The sequence below is a fragment of the Vespa velutina genome, chromosome 10 (assembly GCF_912470025.1).
Source record: "Vespa velutina chromosome 10, iVesVel2.1, whole genome shotgun sequence".
In the NCBI taxonomy this organism is placed as follows: domain Eukaryota; kingdom Metazoa; phylum Arthropoda; class Insecta; order Hymenoptera; family Vespidae; genus Vespa; species Vespa velutina.
Window position 1 is genome coordinate 4,683,914 of NC_062197.1, and position 13,770 is coordinate 4,697,683.

Sequence of the window (13,770 nt, forward strand, 5' to 3'; positions counted from 1 at the left end):
AAAAGAAATAAAAGAAAAATAAGAAAGAGATACATAAAGACAGAGATAAAATGAGAAAGAAAGAGACAGAGGAGGAGGATACAGTATGAGAACATCGTGACAAACGTGTGTCTTTTTTTGGTCCCGTTTCGCGTTTCGAAACAGTCGCGAAACTGCGCTTTCGAAAATGAAAATGAATTCGTCGGACAAGACAAACCAGGTCCCAAACTTTCGTCTCGCGATAACGAACGGACGATTAGCACGAGGGCGAGACAACCCCCGTTTCTTTTCGCTTTTTATTTTCTTTCTTCTTTTTTTTTTCTTTTTTTCGTCTTCTCTTTTCTTTTCTTTTCTTTCCTTATCTTTCCTTATCTTACTGTTCTATTTATTTATTTTCTTCAACCCATTCTCCACCAAATCCCCTACTACTACCATTTATCTTCGCGGTTGACGCGATCGTCTCGCCCTCGTGAAAGATTGCGCTTTCATTGTGGATCTCCAATTGCGCTCGCAGAAAGTCTTGGCTAACACACTGCACGCGTTTCTCTCTTTTTAGGCGGTGAACACGCTCGATGCAACAACGAACGTTAAAGTCGGTCCGCCGACGGGTCTCCGATTTATCTTCGGAATAAATCACCTGTTTCTTTTCTTTTTGTTTTCTTTTCTTTCTTTCTTTCTTTCTTTCTTTCTTTCTTTTTTTTTTTTTACTTTCCTCCTATTCCCTTCTCTTTTCCTTTCCTTTTCCTCCTTTTTTCCTTTTACTTCCTTTCGAAGAAAACAACGAACGTACACTCCCCTCCTCCTTTCTCCCGACTTTTCTTTCACGCTTCTTTTCCTACACTTTTCCCATTTTCTCCGTTTCCCCATCCTTCCCCTACTCTTCTCTCGTCTCTCCCCTCTCCACCTCCCTCCCGACCATTTTATTATTTTATTTCTCTATGTTGTTTCTGACTTCGTTTCTGTGTGTTATTTTTTTTTTTTGCTTCTCCTTTACGTATATCCCTTCTCTTTTCTTTTTTTTTTTCTCCACCATCCCATAACCCTCAACCCGAACACATTAACTTCCTTTCGCCCTTCCTATCTCCCTCGCCCAACACACGCATTATATTGATACATGTTGAAACATAAAAGTCCTTGGCAAAATAACTTCATGTATTATAACTCTGACCGATTCGTTTGTTTTCTTTTTCTTATACTTCCTTGTTTTTTTTTTTTTCTTGTATGTGTAATTTGTATTTTTTTCTTCCATTAATAAAATTAATCAATCGATTGATCAATATCCTGTCCCCCCCTCCTTGTCCCTCACCCCTTGTCCCTCGCCCGCCTCCGTCGCCCTGTCCTACCTCTTGTAAAAAAAATTTCTTCTTCCTTCCTTCTCGATTATAAACGTGACCATTATTATTATTATTATTTCTTTTCTTTTCTTTTCTTTTCTTTTCCTTTTTTTTTTTTCTTTTTTGCATTACTCCGTCTTTTCTTCCCTTTCGCTTTCGCTTTTGCTTTTCTTTCTTTTTCTTCTCTTCTTCTTCTTTTTTTTCCTTTTCTTTTTTTTTTTTTTCTTTTTCTATTTTAAATCATTTCATTATCTTTTTTACCCGTGCGCCATGTACAACATGTAATGTATGTATACGCTAACAATATTAATATGCTTCGTAATCCTACGGACGTTAAAGCGGATAAGATCACTTTGCGTTCATTTTCTTTTTATTCCAGAGCACTTCGGAGCCGTGTAAAAATACTGTACGATCAAAGAAATTTCTTCTCTTTTTTTTTACTATCGTTTTTGTTTAAACGAAATACGCTTAGAGAAAAAGAAAGAGAGAGAGAGAGAGAGAGAGAGAGAGAGAGAGAGAGAGAGAGAGAGAGAGAGAGAGAGAGAATGATGAAAAGGGAAAAAGAAAGAGAGAGAAATAGTTAATCGGCATATATATATATATATATATATATATATATGTATGTGTATGTGTGTGTGTATGTATATATATATGTACTATCGTAACCAATCTCAAAAGCATAAAGTTGAATTTGAATTTTTTCTTCAAACGAAATAAACTTATCGAGTATCGAACTAGAGAAATAGAAATATTTTCTCTCACAGTATTTTGATTCGTCTCCGATCTCAGGAATCCCTTCGAGTAACTCGAAATGGCTCGTCGAATCGTTCGCACGAAAGGTAAAACACATTCTCTCCTTTTCGAATCGAATATGAAAAAGCCTCTATTTCCTCTCTCTCTCTCTCTCTCTCTCTTTCTTTTTTTTTTCTTCTCTTCTTTAAACTTCGAAGAAACGAACGACGGAGGCCCGTCAAAATGCTCTCCTCTTTTTCCAACCTTTTCACGAACGATTCCAATAATATCGATCACGTCAATTTCACACATTCGTATTGGCCAGTTAATGCGCTAACTACATATGTATATATTCACCGTTTTACCCCACTCCGCTATGCAGTTTACTACGCGATTCCTAAAACGTTGTTTAATTATATCAGTAAATATATGAATAATTATATATCAATCTATTTATTTATTGTTTTTTTTTTTTTTCATTTTTTTTCTCCATTTTTTTTTTTTTTTTGTTAAATAGTAATAAGTGAAAAAAAAAAAGAGAAAAAAAGAAAAAGAATCGTTTACTTTTATATATTCTTATTATGCGTACAATTGTCTCTCTCTATTCTTTTTTTTTTTCCTTTTTTTTTCTTCTTTTTTTCTTTTTTTCATTGTTTTTTTTTTTTCTTCCTTCTAATAAACTTGCGCATCAGCTGGTATAGTTATATATGTATTTTCATTGAACGTAGGCTTAATTATCGTCGTTTAAAGGACTATAAAATTTCAAGAAAAATATTATATATTTCGATACTTTAGAAGATAGAAAGGTAATACGAATGCGTACAAATTTGTTAGTTGCTCGAGCCAGCGCGAGTCGAACTCGAAAGGAAACATTGTATTCCTCAACGCAACACTTTGCACAATCCAATTCGAGTTAATAAAACACGCAATATCGTGCCCGTCCGCGCATACGCGACTCGAGGTATTAGAGAGATATATTTATATATATTTATATATATATATATATATATATATATATATATATATATATATATATATATATATATATATATAGTGGAGCATTTCCGTGCTGTGTCGAATATATATTTATATCGATAAGAAAAAAAGTTTTCAGGCACGCAAGTTGGGCAGAGTAGCAGCACGCAGCAGCAGCAGCAGCAGCAGCAGCAGATTGGAAGAGAAACCGGCCTCGAGTTTCCTCCCATTCTCTTTATCGGTTTGCGCTTAGGCGATAACCGCACCACTCCTCTCTCTCGTCTCTCGTAAGGTCGATCGATCGATCGATCGATCGATAGAAACACTTCCGTCCTTTGCATTATTTAGGCAAATAGGCAACGTCAATCGGTAAAAGGATTGGACCCGTCATGAAGGAGGATGTTTTCATCGAGATTTTTTTCTCTCAAGGTATAAGACGATGAGATCGTCCGCTTTTGTTATAAGGAAATGAGAGAATTTGAGAGAATCAAGGGTGAAAGGCGGGAGAGAAAGAAAGAGAGATAGAGAGAGAGAGAGAGAGAGAAAAAGAGAGAGGGAGATATTCTCGAAGGATCCCCGTTTAGTAAGAATGCTGCGGCTGCAGAGACGAAACTCAGCTGTGCGCGGATGTGTCCGAGCCTTGGCTATTGCCGAGTCCACCCATGCCGGCTTGGGAGGTTAACCTGGTGGTCGATTGCGAGGTTGTGGTCATCATCGTCGTCATCGTCGTTGTCGTCGCTGCTGCCGCCGCCGCTGCCGCTGCCGCCGCCGCCGCTGCCGCTGCGGCTGTCGCCGTTGCTGCTGCCGTCAGCGTGCTGCTGCTCGGGATCGTAGCGACGACGGTAGAGTGGCCATGATGTCGACCAGTCTCCGGGACGAGATGAGGCGTACGACTAGACACAGGTGGTAGGACCGGACTCACCGGCCAAGGATGAAGAGACATGGTGCTTGGTGCACTCGGTCCGCTGGGTACGCTCCTTGAATGCGGCAGGAGGGACGGCGAGTTCGCTAAATTTGCCAAGGGATGATGACCGGAGGCGTTGCCGCCAGCCAAAACGCCATGGGACATGCCCAAGCCGAGGCTGTTACCGGCGGAGACGCCACCACCGGCACCGCCGGAAGACGCCATCGCAACCGCCGTGTCCGGGTGCAGGAAGTTGCGTCTCTGCTCCATACGCTCGGCATGTTGCGCTAGGCACCGCGTCAGCTCCTCCGGTAGCATCTCCAATTGGCTCTGCAACGTGCTCAATTTCTCTTCAAGACCGACCAACCGATCCTCCAGGCTAACAAGCCGCTCCTCTAGCCCGTCCTGTCGCGTGCTCATATCCGAGACTATCTCGTAGACCGTGTTCTGCGTCTATTCGTTTCCACCGACAACAAGAATAACAATAAAAAAACACACCGCACACAACCCCAATTCATTAATTCTCATCAATACAATAAATATATCGATCCAATGAGCACTAATTATTATGATTTTATTAAATAATTCATTCCTCTATTTCGATCGTGGTGAAGGCGAAACTAATATTAACGTATTATAACTATAAATATATTTATTATTAGAACACTCATAAACAATTTCAGTTTCGCTCTTAACCATGATCGATGGACAATGATGCATTTTTATTATTCCTTTACTACCTTGGCCATGTCCGTTATCGTATTGGCATTGTCCATTAGCTTTCGTTGATCCATTTTCACTTTTCTCAGTCTGCAAAAAGAAGTTTACTTTAAATAATCCATATGTCCGGTTGGACGCTTACGCCATTTCAACGCGAACATCTGGGTACACCGATATTCTAACTTACAAATCAACTTACGCGTATATTGCCAGTAGAAACTTTCGTTGATGCGTTCGAACACGGCCAGGATTGACGCGTTTCACTAGGCGTGTGTGCTTATAGATCAACCACGTTTCTCGTAACACATTTGCTGCGGCATTTTTTAACTGAAATCGTAAATAAATAATTTCAATTAATTATCTATCAATTTGAATATATTAGGAAAGAAATAAGGATATTAATGTTAAATGAATTTTCATTACATCGTAAAAAAAATTCCAAAGAGATTACAGTAGAGTTACCTATATAGATTTAGCGTTGGTTCGTCGATAAAATATCGCACATACATAGCTTTAACTATATCAAATCACTCCTTGATATTTATAAATATCAAAGGCTAATGATTATTTCAGTGGTAGTCGACTAAAGGGCTTCGATCCAGATTGTAGAGCCGAGAAAAATGCCGTACGTTGCGGACATTCGAACGATCTTAACGAACGACTTTCAACGACCCAATGTCCAACCCACTTCCACTGATCGATAATATGCTTACATTCTGATCGAAAATTAAACAAGCCCGGCTTAAAATTAGTTCCGTTGTTTCAGCAAACAATGAAGCTATTAACTAATTACGGAATTTCCGATAATCATTCGTTATCTTCCTCATGATTATACATATATATATATATTTTTTAGATCCTCGTCGTCAAGTCGCAGAACTTGATAATACAGGATTTTTTGGTTAAGAATTTTAATAAAAAAAAGTTTACCTAGTATTTTAACTTTTACAACACTTTTCTTTTCTTTTTCTTCTTTTTTCCCTTCCTTTTCTTTTTCTTTTCTTTTCTTTCCTTTTCTTTTCTTTTCTTTTATTTTCTTTCCTTTTCTTTTCTTTCATCCATAATAGAACATTTTTCTGTACTTTAGCAACTACGAAATATCTGCTTTCATATTCCAACGTAGTAACCAGTAAACGAGCTCTTACCCTTTTCGTTAGCTGCGTGTCCATCATGAAGTTGTGAACGTGCTTCTCCGCCCTTGTAAGTTCCAGTTTCCTGGAAACAACAGCGACGAGCAAAGCCGTACAACCTGCTCCCTGAAAAAAAAATAATAAAAATGGGTTTCCCCCTTAAGATTTCTACTTTCGTTCGGGTTAAGAAAGAAAAAAACAAATGGCGAATATATCTTAAAAATTTCAAGATAAAGAGAGAAGAGAAGTTTATAAATTTTAAAGCAAACCAAAGCAAAACGTATCGTACGATTATCATTGAATCGATAATACTAAATTATTTTATTCTTTGCCCTTTTCTTTAATGCATACGTAAGGGAATATTGAAATTTATTACCTTGACAAATCGAATTTATCAATAAAACGAGAAGTGGCATTAAGGGATGATGAGAAACGATTGAAAAGTGGACTTATGTACTTATTGTATTATATCTATACTATATAAGTGCTCATCGAGCTGAACTTAATGCTAAATTTGCTTCGCAAAACGTGTAGCTGCTTCTAGCTAAATTGGTTAATGCTTCTCGCGGTGTTGCCTCCAAATTTGTGCCACTGAATTAGCAGTTGGAGCATGGCGCAACAATAACGATAAGTAACCGGTGCATTCTCTCATTCTCTCTCCCTCTCTCTCTTTCTCACTTGTTTAGAAGATTAGACTCGGTATGAGTACAGTTCGTTATAGCCCGGCTGTTTCTCTCTTCAAAATATCTTTCCTGATTCTATTTCAACGGCACTGCTGTTACTATCGTAAAATTCTCTTTTACTTCGATATATCTAAGAACATCCAGGATGACATTTCCGTGCAGAAAATCGTCCCGTCGATATATAATCTATAATACCGAAAGTTATAGTGCTTTTTCCCCGATTAAATCTATTTATCATTTACAACGTATCGACGAATTACTTTATCAATGATTTACGAATCGTTTCGAATAAATAAAATGATAACGGTGAATTAAAAAATTTATCGTCTTTCTATAGATTAGCATCATTTAATCATTTTATTGGAAGATACATTATAAATCGTTGAATCATCTTATATGTATATACGTGTGTACGTGTGTGTGTGTGTGTGTGTGTGTGTGTGTGTGTGTATGTGTACATCATATGTATCATTGACGAACTATTTCGTAGATTTATTTTCAATTAATCTCTAATCATCGTTCGAATTTATTTTGAAAAGAAGAAAAACTTACTGATGTTAATATTGTTTGAATAATTGAATAATTAAATAATATTTGATGAATTAATTAGTGTCATAATATATAGGTGCATATATACATATATATGTATTTGTTTTTCTTTTTTTTTTTCTTTATTTCATTTCCTTGACACAGCGTATCGATAGTGTGCATCGTGATGAAGATTAATGAACGATAAAATGGAATTCTCGATATCGTCGTCTGAGCCTATTAGATATCGCGTGAGAAAGCGCACGCGCGCGTGCGAGAGAGAGAGAGAGAGAGAGAGATCAAATGGATCATGGTAAACGACTTGGATACGAAAATTCGCTTGCTCCCCAACCCCTCCCCCCCACCTAACCGGTATGCATCAATCAATCATGTCGTCGCCAAGCTGTTTATTTACTTTGATGATTATACGAGGGAAGTGGCGTCTTCCGCAATTTTACAATATCATTGATTATTTGTCATCCTTTCAACGTTCGAACATACGAATTTCTGATTCTGTAAAGCCTTTTTCCACATGGAGATAGCAAAAAAAAAAAATATATATATATATATGTAATATAAAAGGAATGAAAAAATATTTATTTCAAGTCTCTTTCAAACGAACGATAATTTTATCTGCGTTCGTTTTACTTATATCTTCTTTCTCCGTTTTTTTTTTTTTTTTTTTTTTTTTTTAGAGTTGTACTTTATTTGTTTCTTTTTTCTTTTTTTTTTATACAAATTTTAACAAACCACTTGACACGTGTATTATATCGTTCTAACCGAACGAGCATCAGGCCATCTCGAACAATGAGATTATAATAATTTATGCATAACTTCCAAGGTTAAAAATCAGAGCTTGATTAAGTTGGAGTCTGTGTAACAACACAATGGCCTCACCCCCTCAGATTGCTTTCATACATATGTATGTATCTGTATTATAGTTGTTTGTTAAAATTCATAATAGTTAAGTTGAACGTATCGTAACCATTAAACTGGATTGGCACGTTTCTCTTCCGTAATACAAATTCAAAGGTAACGCGCTATGATATTAACTAGAAACTCATCTTAGAATGATAACATATAAGATCACAAGTATAGTCAATCGAAGTTTCAGCAAAATCTTACCATCATTCCGGTGGAAACCGCTATTCCTCGACCGCAGTACGTGTTCGGTACGATGTCACCGAAACCAACGCTGAGAAACGTGATGGCAATCAACCACATGGCGTTGAGAAGATTCGCATGTTCCTCATCGTGGAATCTGAATCGATAAACATAGAAATATAATAACGATACCATTCTCAAAATTCAATAGATATAAATGTATTAAATGGATATATATATATATATATATTTTTTTTTTTTCCTTAATAAATGTCAATCACTCTTAACCCATTTTTATCTTATTTGAAATCATCATAATTTGATCTGTTCTTTTTGATCTTTCTTTCTTCCTTTTTTCTTTTTTTTTCTTTTTTTTTCTTTTTCTTTCTTTTTTTTTTTTTTAGTTTTTTTTTATTCTTTTTTTTTTTTTTTATTCCTTTGAAATATATTTTTCATCTTTTCTTTTTTTTTATTCCCCCCTTTTTTTTTTTTTTTTTTTTTTTTTTTTTTTGATTTTTCACTGAGACATATTTTTCATTTTTGCTTTTTTCATTTTCCTTCATTTCGTTCTTTTTTTCGTTTTTTTTTTTCCTTTTTCTTTTTTGCTCTCTTATCACATCTTTCGAATGTTGATGTTAGTTCAGAGAAATACACATACACACACGCATACACAAAGCGAAGAAAACTCTTATCGATCGTATCGGTTAGAGCTTATCCGCTTTCCTACGGAGTCGTCGAGCCCTTTCCCTTCTACTACGATTTACATGTCTAACACGATTCTCGGATTAGAATATGCGAATTCGATTTCACTCGAGATTCGTAGAATCGAAATATGTCATGCATCGTCGGTCTGATGGGCCAAGGGTTGATAGGAATCACTATATCCCAGTAGAATGTTAATATGATTTATTGTATATATTACGAAGGACCCTTACTACTTAGAGAAATTTCAATTTTATGTTTATAAAATAAGTAAAATATTTAAAGAATCTCTCTCTTTGAGCTATTAACAAATCTCGTAAGGTTCGTTACACGTCGTACAATCAAATTTTCATTTTATTTCATTTAATCCACTGAAAAATGATAGAACGAAGAATTTTAGAAAAAAAATTTTCTCATTAACGTATCGTCATAAAATTTGACCTCGTTATCATACGTAAAATCATGAGAAATGATATAAAAGGTATTTAATTGTTATATAGTAGTTAATTTTGTACGAGAACAAACCTTGGCCCGTAATTATTTGTTAATTATAACAGTTGTTAAACAGAAAAAAAAAAGTATGTGAATTATCGAATGTTCGAATTCGTAATTTTTTTCTTTTTTTTTCTTTTACTTTTCCTTATCTCTCTTTTTTTTTTTGGTTTTTTTTTTTTTTTTTTTGGTGTTCTTTTTTGGTTTTTTTTTTTTGGTCAAACTTAAGGAATAAATAAAATCATTGAAAGGGATCAGAGTCCTTAGGAAAATACGATCAACGACAAGCGCGCACATTTTCCTAGAAAAGGAAATAACGAAGAAAGCTAAAGTTCTCAAGAGACACGTTCTCCCAAAGTTTCATGAAAAGGAACAAAGGAAACTTTTGTAGATATACATTCACGTTCAGCTTCCCGTTCTACAAGAGAGCAATTCTCAAGGGGATCCTTGGATATCGAAAAACGAAGAAGGAAAGAGGAACCTTTCTATTCCGATCTTCCGTATGCGTTGGTATATCAATCGACCATTAAAGTTTATTAGCAGATTTTAATAGATACCTTCACGTTATATACATACATATATGTAGGTACATATGTACCAAAAGATAAAATCGAATTAAATAAAAGAAAGGAAAGAAAACAAGAAAATCAAAGCTAAGGTATCAAACGTATTCTCTTTTATTTCCGATTAAAAAATAAACGTTTTATTTATCAAAGAAAATTAATATCAATTGAATCCAAAGGAAATTCCTATTTAATTCTGATAATCGAATGACCTTTTGATTGGCCAAATATGGAAACCGATACAACGAGATTATCGATTTCATACGAGATTGATTTCATTAAATATCTCAACGCAACGTACGTTCCGTATGAATTCTATCGGATCCGGATTTTCGCCAAAATGATTATGGATATAAGAGATAAATACAAAAAAACGTTAAGTATAATGTATAATTGGTAATCCTTTTGTGATTTTGGATTATGAATATCTATAAATTCTTAGAAAAAGATGAACTTTAAAAAAATTCAATTAGGATTAAAATCTATAGGATTAGCTTTTCATCTTTGACAGAGAGAAAGAAAGAGAGAGAGAGAGAGAGAGAGAGAGAAAGAGAGTAAGATAAAGAGCAGCAAAACGAAGAATATTAATGAAGGAGAAGAATTTATGTTCAAAGGAAATTCGTATCCTTGGTTCGAATAAAAGAAAAATGGCGTATCGGTCAGGGACGTGTCTAGAGTATTACGAGTCGTTGGTTTGCTGATTTCATAAGGGTGAATACCGAATTGGGTTGAAGAGCGATGTACCGAATTTTAATGGATACCTATAGAAATATATATATATATATCTATACACCTTATGTATATACATATATATACACCAATAAGTATATATGTGCGATGAATTTTGTTATACTTGCTGATCGTCTTGAGGATTTAACGGGAAGTTCTTACGTAGTTTCGTACAAACTATTAAATATTCCAAACGTGATAAATATTTCAGTTAAGGCGGCAAAAAAAGAAAATAAAAAAAAAAAAGGAAAAACAGAAAACGAGAAAAAAAAAGGGCGGAAGAAGTTCGTCCATTAAATAGGGCAATGAGAAAAAGAGGAAGGAAAAAGAAATGTGGAGTAAGAAGAGGAAGAAGAAAGGGAATAAAGGAGGAAAGGTAAAAGAGAGAGGGAAAATGAGGGAAATATAAGAACAAAACGAGTGATAGAGAGAGAGAGAGAGAGAGAGAGAGAGAGAGAGAGAGAGAGAGAGAGAGAGAGAGAGAGAGAGAAAGAGAAAGGAAGAATCCGGAAGATTTTCTCGAGTTAGTAGAAGACGTCACTTAAAAGAAGTAGAAAAGGAGAAAATATTTTTGCTTATCCACGCGAGTAGAGTTTACGAGTTATACGGGGTGATTCGAAAGATCTTGAAACAAATGATACGGAAATAATTTATTCTCGTAAAAAGCTAAATCAAATAAGTTCTATCCTTATTATCAACGATTATTCTCTTAAGGGAGGAAAGGTAATATTGAGAGAGATATAAAGGGGAAAAAAAAGACAAAAAAAAAACAAAAAAAAAAGAAATAAATAAATAAATAAAAATACAAGGATAACTGGACAAAGAGGTACGTCATTTTTAATTTATTTTCTTTATGACTCATGACATCATCAATTGTAGTAGGATAATCCATTCCAGTCGGCACCCTCTCTGTATAAGATCGATTATTTCTTTTTCTTCCTTGACTATGCCATTTACGTAAGAATTTAATTACGCCGATTGCAATCGAGAGATAGAAAGAGAAAGAGAGAAAGAAAGCGAGAAAGAGAGAAAGAGAGAGAGAGAGAGAGATTCATTCTCGATACCGAGCGATTATTTTAATGGAACAATGTCGAAATTTTCGATTTAATTCCTATCTCTATCGGCTATTGACTAAAGAAAAAGACGAATCCAGCGATACTATTTTCTTTTTTCTTTTTTTTTTTCTTTTTTTTTGAATTAAATATATTGTAAAAGATGAACTTGCGTCTATGATAATTAGATATCACGTACGATGACGAAACGATTCTCAATCTTTTCTTTGAAATACCGTAACGCAAGGAAAGAATAAAAATTTTTCCATCCGATATATTCGACGAGTTTGAAAATCAAAATTTTAAGGTGTCAACTGTGACACCTTAATCGTTCTTCTAATCTTCGCGAATAAGATTTTTAAGAAAATTCTGAAAAAAAAAAAGAAAAAAATAAACTAGAAACGAAACTAAAGATAATAAATAATGATCTGTGTATCGAGTTGATTCATAAAGAAATAAGTTGTCATAATTAAGGAATTTCTTACAACAAAAAAAAAAAAAAAAAAGAGAGAAAAGAAAAAAAAATTATAAAATAAATGACACTTACTTTCAAATCTATTCAATATAATATAAAACATATATAGAGTATGTAACGTATATAGGTACGTAGTTGGTATAATTATATTACCTTACTATACATACTAGACTAATATACTAGAATTATACTCTAATATATAGTTATATACTCTACAATATAACTCTCTAGTTAGTATAACCATATAACTCTATATGACTCTATATGACTCTATATAATACTAACATAATCGTATAGACATATATGTATAGACATAGATATATATATATATATATATATATATGTACTTATAATCAGTATAATTTAAAATAAGTATAATTAAGTACAACAAAGTTTGTCGATAATGATAATCAATATAAATCCATAGAAAAGAGAAAAGAAAGGGAAAGGAAATATATATATATATATATATATATATATATATATATATAAAAGAACAGAAAAAAGAAAAAGAAATAATTTACCTTTCGCACTGTCGCAACGTCCATGAGGCAATGATCCATAAAGAGACCATGAAGACCAATAGCACCGTACCCGGGCATATAGTCATCAGGGTTTTCAAGACGAAACGTGTGTTGAAGTTAATGCGATTCAATGCTCCTATGCTGCGCGAGGATGCATCGGTGAAGAGCTTCGAATGTAGCAACATCACCCGGCAGATGAGGTAGAGTCTAAGGAACATCGGTAGCGAAAGGGTGACATCGTACGGCACCCATTTGGAGCCAATGTCGCCACCCTTATTCGCCAACTTGGTCGTCCATAGGAAATAATATTCCCCGGGTATCGGATGGATCGCGCATATCAGCAATTCAACCGAAATCTGGGAGATCCGCTGCCAGGTCATAGCGATCCTCCAATCGTCCGCGCAGTTATCGATCATGAACAACTGCCGGTAACATGAAACAAATAAAACGAGAGAGAACAAGTATTACGCGAGATCGGACATATCAGCGATATTATATACGATTTGATCGATTTACTTTCTATCTATCTATCTATCTATCTATCTATCTATATATGTATGTATGTATTCTGTCTATTCTGTCTGTACGGTCTATCACGAAACATAGCAGAACGTCACTCGAACGTTAAATAAATTCATATTCCGATCGAACATAAAACTAGTACAAAATACTTGTCATCTTTTAGATTATATAACAGTTCGACTCTTCTTCTGCTACTTCTTTTTATATATAAATATATATATATATATATATATATATGTGTATATATATATATATATATATCTCAAATATAAGATACAAACAGTTTATGTTCCATTTATTATTCCATTAATTTTTAATATATTTCCTATAGACATACATAGATTGAATTTTTTACAAACGTTAAAAGATATACCAATGTTCTCAATGGAATGTGTAAACAGCATTCGATTAAGCAAGCATTCAATTATTTTCATGTTACAAAACAATATGTATAAATTTTCTGTCATAGAATTACAAACAATTTTTTATCCATTTATACTGTTTATATTGATAAATATTTTCTCGATTATTGTTTATATATGATCGAATAAATGATACATCGCATATATGTATGTGCATTGATGCATATCCACCCATTACTACGTAACGCCTACGAAAGATT

General features: G+C 34.3%; 1 protein-coding gene across 1 annotated transcript in view; it reads right to left on the reverse strand.

The window, feature by feature from the left end:
- Positions 1–2,618: 2,618 nt before the first annotated feature.
- Positions 2,619–13,770, reverse strand: part of LOC124952055 (small conductance calcium-activated potassium channel protein) — a 61,346-nt gene continuing 50,194 nt past the window's right edge. The window contains exons 3-8 of the mRNA XM_047501363.1: positions 12,627–13,048; positions 8,111–8,246; positions 5,790–5,900; positions 4,844–4,971; positions 4,665–4,734; positions 2,619–4,377 (exon numbers count right to left, since the gene is read on the reverse strand). Of these exons, the coding sequence (XP_047357319.1) occupies positions 3,634–4,377; positions 4,665–4,734; positions 4,844–4,971; positions 5,790–5,900; positions 8,111–8,246; positions 12,627–13,048 (1,611 nt within the window). The 3' untranslated portion in view covers positions 2,619–3,633. The remainder of the gene's footprint in view (positions 4,378–4,664; positions 4,735–4,843; positions 4,972–5,789; positions 5,901–8,110; positions 8,247–12,626; positions 13,049–13,770) is intronic.